Here is a 4,531-nt window from a genome sequence, read left to right as displayed (position 1 = left end):
TAGAGAACAGGAGGCAATAGAAGTGAGCGCGCCCACAGCCTGGAGGATGCGGCAGCTTCCCCTCCCCCTTGGTCTTCGGGACGTTTGCTCCCAGACCCAGCCGGGGAGGCTTCTAGCTGGGACCAGGAGGCTGAGCAGCATCCCCGCGGCTTTTCTGCGCGGGGCTGTTGCCGTGCGGCCTTGCCCAGGGCTTTCTGCTGCTGCTCCGGAAGTTCAGATGCACTGGCCCCTGCCCTCCAGCTCTGGGACCCGTGGCACAGGGCCTCCCTCAGAGCTCAAGCTGCCAGCAGCCATCACCCCGTTGCAGCCCCCTGAGGCAGCCCGCCGCGCCCCCTCCCCCCCCCCCCCCGCCTCCCCCAGAAGCAGGCCTGAGCCTGTCTCAGGTGTGGAAGGAGCTCCCTGGGCACCTGCTTATTAGGACCGTGCAGCTGTCAGCGCAGGACAGAGGGCCAGTGGCATGGGGTCTGTGCTGGGCTCCCTAGCACAGAGGGAGGGGAGTGTGGAGAGCAGGCTGGCACACTTGGGGGGGGGGTCCAGTGCCCCCTTCCTCTCCTGCACACGCTGGCTGGGCGGGTACACTGAGCCCCTGGATGCCTGACCCACGGGCATTGCTTTCTGCTGCTTCCCTGGAGCAGCTGGGAGGTGGGCACACACCCTGTCCCCAGCAGGCGCCCGGCCCTACCACCACAAGGGAGCCCTCAGCCAGTCAGGTGTCAGGACCCAGCACACGAGCGAGCGCCTTGGCCAGGACCGTCCTGCTCTCCCAGCCTCGGGCTCCCATCTGTGAGGGAGGCGGCAGGCCAGTGTCTCCTGCAGGTGGAATTCAGAACTGTCCTGTCCGTGTGTCCAGTGCACCCGCCCTGAAACCTTTATGATGCTCTGCTTTCTGCTTAGATAACAGGTCCAAGCTCACACACAAGAAGTCAAGCGGCAGGAAGACATAACCACAGTCGGGCTGCCCAGAAGGGCAGAGGAGTCCCAGGTACACAGTCCCAGCTCGGGGAGGCCTGGCGCGCACAGGGCTGGTCGTGTGGCCTGCTCTCGCCCTCTGCGTGTCTCCAAGTAGTCACTTCAAACCTGTGGCCAGGGGATCGATGGCATCTGAAGTGACTCGACGGTCTCCTCCTGAAAGCCCAGGCGAGCCTGACTTGTGCGGGCGCCTGGCAGGGAGGACTCTGGTCAGGGTTCGGACCAGGGTGGTGAGTGGGCTCCAGGCAACGGCTGCCTGCATAAGGGCACCAGCTCTTCCTGTGGAATGCCGGGCCTGTGCGTGGAGGGTACCAAGTAGCCTGGCAGAAAACGCTGAGGGAAATTCTTTTAATTTTTATTTATTTTTTAAAAATTTATTTCAGAGAGGAAGGGAGAGGGAGAGAGAGAGAAGCATCAATGATGAGAGAGAATCATTGATCGGCTGCCTCCTGCACGCCCCGTACTGGGGCATGAGCCCCCAACCCGGGCAGGTGACATGACAGGCCAACGCTCTGGGGGAAATTCTTTTCTCCCCAAATACCTCGCTCTTTGGAGCTACAAGCTCAGATTACTTTTATTTTTAAAATGCTTTTAATTTTAAAAGCTTAAAAGAAAAAGAGGCCAAGCCCACGAGGTCACCTGCTTATGTGACTCTTATCTTGCAATGGAACTTCTTGGACTTGGATTTGAAGTAAAGATGAAGAATATTTATTTAGAGAAAAACAAGAGGCATTTTACAATTCTAGTTATGACTGAACTTGAGGGAAACACACCAATAACCACCTCCCCTACCAGGCTGATGCCGGGCTCCCTCAGCCACCAGTGCTGTGGGTGCTGTGCCAGAGGCTGGGGCTGAGGCAGGCAATGCCTCAGCTAAACTGGTGGGAAGAGGAGACCGCCAGACTAGACCCTAACCATCCCTCCCCCCGCCCCGATATCTCTGGCAGCATGTGGAAGCCCATTTTACAGAGCACAACACTGAGGCCCAGGACTTTCGGACTCCTCCCCCTGCACCAGCCTCCTTGGCTCCTTACCCCAGACTGTGTGCTCCCAGCTGCAAACCTAGATGGGGGAGTAAGTAATGGGGTGGGAGCTGGACCCCCAAATGCAGAGAGGTCAAGGCTATAGTCAGTTCCTCGGCATCTGTGCTGGGCTCTCCTTGTCTCCCTGCCAGCTGCCCACATGTTGTCTCCAACTCGCAGACATGGCACAGGCTTTAAGGTCAGAGCACGCCTGTGCTGGGCAGGCATCAGGGAAGGCTCCCTGAGGAGGTGGCTGAGCCCGAGGGCAAGGAGAAACCAGCCCAGCACCACCCAGGCACTGCTCCGGGTCTGGGCTGGGACGCAGAGAGCCTGGGGAGCTGGGAGAGCCAGGAGCAGGTGGCAGGTGCCCACATGCAAGCGCTGTGCCATCTTGGAGCGAGTCACCGCCTCCCTTGCCTCAGGAGGCGACAGAACCTTCTCTATCCCTCAGATGAGAACGTTAAGGCCCCGGCACGGGGAGGCCTGACAGGTGGGGAGAGGTGTGTAGAGGGCCCAGCTGGTCTATTGTCTGTGATGGGCTAGAACCTGGCCTAGTTTCTCTCCCTGTGCTGTCAGCGTTGCTGGCACCCTCCAGGAGGCCCTGGGAAGGTGCATGGGGCAGCCAGGCAAGGCCCATCCTGGCCGGGCTTCCACCTCCAGAACCAGCCCCAGGGCCCCCCGTGCGCCCCGCGACAGCCTTGGCAGCAGGTGGGTCCTGAGGTGTGGCAACACGCATGGCTTCCTTGCCACAGGAAGGAGGTCTCGGGCCACCCAGCTCCCAGCTGGTACAGGCAGAAGCTGGCCCACATGCTTGAACACCAGATGGCCGAGAAAACATGTCTGTTATGGACTGAACTGTGCTTAAGTCTTAACCCCCGTCCCTCAGAACACGCCCTCTTTTAGAGGCAGATGCAGTCAAGTTAGCGAGGTTGTTAGGGGCCCTAACCTAGCAGCACTGGTGTCCTGTGCAAAGGGGGAGTGTGGACAGATACGCACCTGGGACTAAGCAGCCATGTGAAGCCCGAGATGCTGCTGCCACAGCCGAGGAACCACTGGAAGCTGGAAGGGCCTGGGACAGACCCTTCTGAGTGCGGCCTCCAGAGCCCCCGGGCAATACGTTCTGTGGTGCTCGGGCACCCAGTCTGCGGCGCTCGCTACAGCAGCCCCAGGAGGCATGTCCACCTCCTGGCCAGGCTTGGACTCAGCACGTGGGCTCCTGCAGGCCTGGGCCAGAGTGCGGCGCTGTGGGCGGCCCGCGGGCAGCTCCCACCAGCTCCAGCCTGCACTTCCAGGGCCACCGAGCTTCCCCCCAGCCGGTCCCCTGCCTACTGACAGCTGCCCTCCGCACAGCCCTGTGCACAGGGCTCAGACCCAGTGAGGTCACAAGGCCCCAGAGGTCGGCTCTGGCCATTCAGCAGGGAATTCAGGGGTTCCAGGTCCCCAGTATGGTCTGGGGTGGGGGGTTAGGAGGCCGCTGGGGGCCCTGAGGACTCACCTGGCTTCCCAATGTGGCAGACGGAGCTTGGTTTCACGTGGAGGAACTGAAGACCGTCCTCTGGTGTGGCCCACGCGTCTGAAGTGGGAATGGGAGACGGGGAAACCAACCTGACTGGCTGTCAAACTGAACCTCAGCTTGCCGGGCTCGGAGAGCGGGGTGCCTGCTCCGCACTGCGGGGTCCCAGGGAACACTCACCTACCACCGCCACTGGCCAGGCCTCCAGAGCCAGTCCCGTCCACGGGCCACCTTCCCACACCTCCTGTGCCAGCCACACTAGCGGGTCCCTCAAGCTTCCAACGTGCGCAGACGTCGGGGCCTTTGTTAGGGCTGCAGGACCGCCTACGCCACTCGGCCCGCATGTGCTCCCGCTCAAACGCCGCCCTGAGCCCTGTCTGGCTCCAGCTCCGGTTGTGGTCTGAGCCCCCCACCCCCTCCGTGGTGTCCCGGGCTGGGCTGGGCCGGGATGGGGACTGGGAAGACCTCTTCAGAGGGACCAGGGCAGGATGGGCGGAGTCAGGAGAGGGCGGGCCCGCGGGTGTGTGCGCTGGGCGCGCTGCGCCTGACCCCAGGGTCCGAATCCTGCCCCGCAACCCAGGCGTCCCCGGGTGAGGCGCACAGTGCCTACCCCTGCCTCCGAAGGCCCGGCCCACAGTGACACAGTGGGGTCCCCCTGACCTCTGGCCTAGGGAGGCCCGCTCCATCGGAGAGGCGGGGGGGAGGTCACCACCTGCGCCAGGCCCTTCGGGCGTTGGGCTCCCTTGGGGTGGCCCCGCCCCCGGGCCCACGGGGAGGGGGCGGGACTCTGGGAGGCGTGGCCGGGTGCCCCGCCCCGTCCCGCGGCCGAGTCGGGGCAGTCGGGCTGGCGGACCGCCGGGAGCCGCAGGGATGCGTCAGGCGTCCGAGACCCTCCGTGGCAGGGCGAGGCCTAGGGGCCATTCGGGGGACGCCACGACCGCCCCCGGGAACAGTACAGGTGAGGCCAGGACCGCGGGGCGCGATTCGGTCTCTGCGCCCTTTCCCAGACGGGGCGGGGGGGGGGGCA

General features: G+C 63.4%; 1 protein-coding gene across 1 annotated transcript in view; it reads left to right on the top strand.

Annotated features, from left to right (window-relative positions):
• Positions 1 to 4,368: 4,368 nt before the first annotated feature.
• The window catches only part of SUSD3 (sushi domain containing 3), a 16,953-nt gene continuing 16,790 nt past the window's right edge, over positions 4,369 to 4,531 (top strand). Inside the window, 1 exon segment of the mRNA XM_023747515.1 lies at positions 4,369 to 4,462. Within this exon segment, the coding sequence (XP_023603283.1) occupies positions 4,375 to 4,462 (88 nt within the window). The 5' untranslated portion in view covers positions 4,369 to 4,374.

The sequence above is a fragment of the Myotis lucifugus genome, unplaced genomic scaffold, assembly GCF_000147115.1.
Source record: "Myotis lucifugus unplaced genomic scaffold, Myoluc2.0 scaffold_896, whole genome shotgun sequence".
Classification (NCBI taxonomy): domain Eukaryota; kingdom Metazoa; phylum Chordata; class Mammalia; order Chiroptera; family Vespertilionidae; genus Myotis; species Myotis lucifugus.
This window is presented reverse-complemented; position numbering and strand designations above follow the sequence as displayed.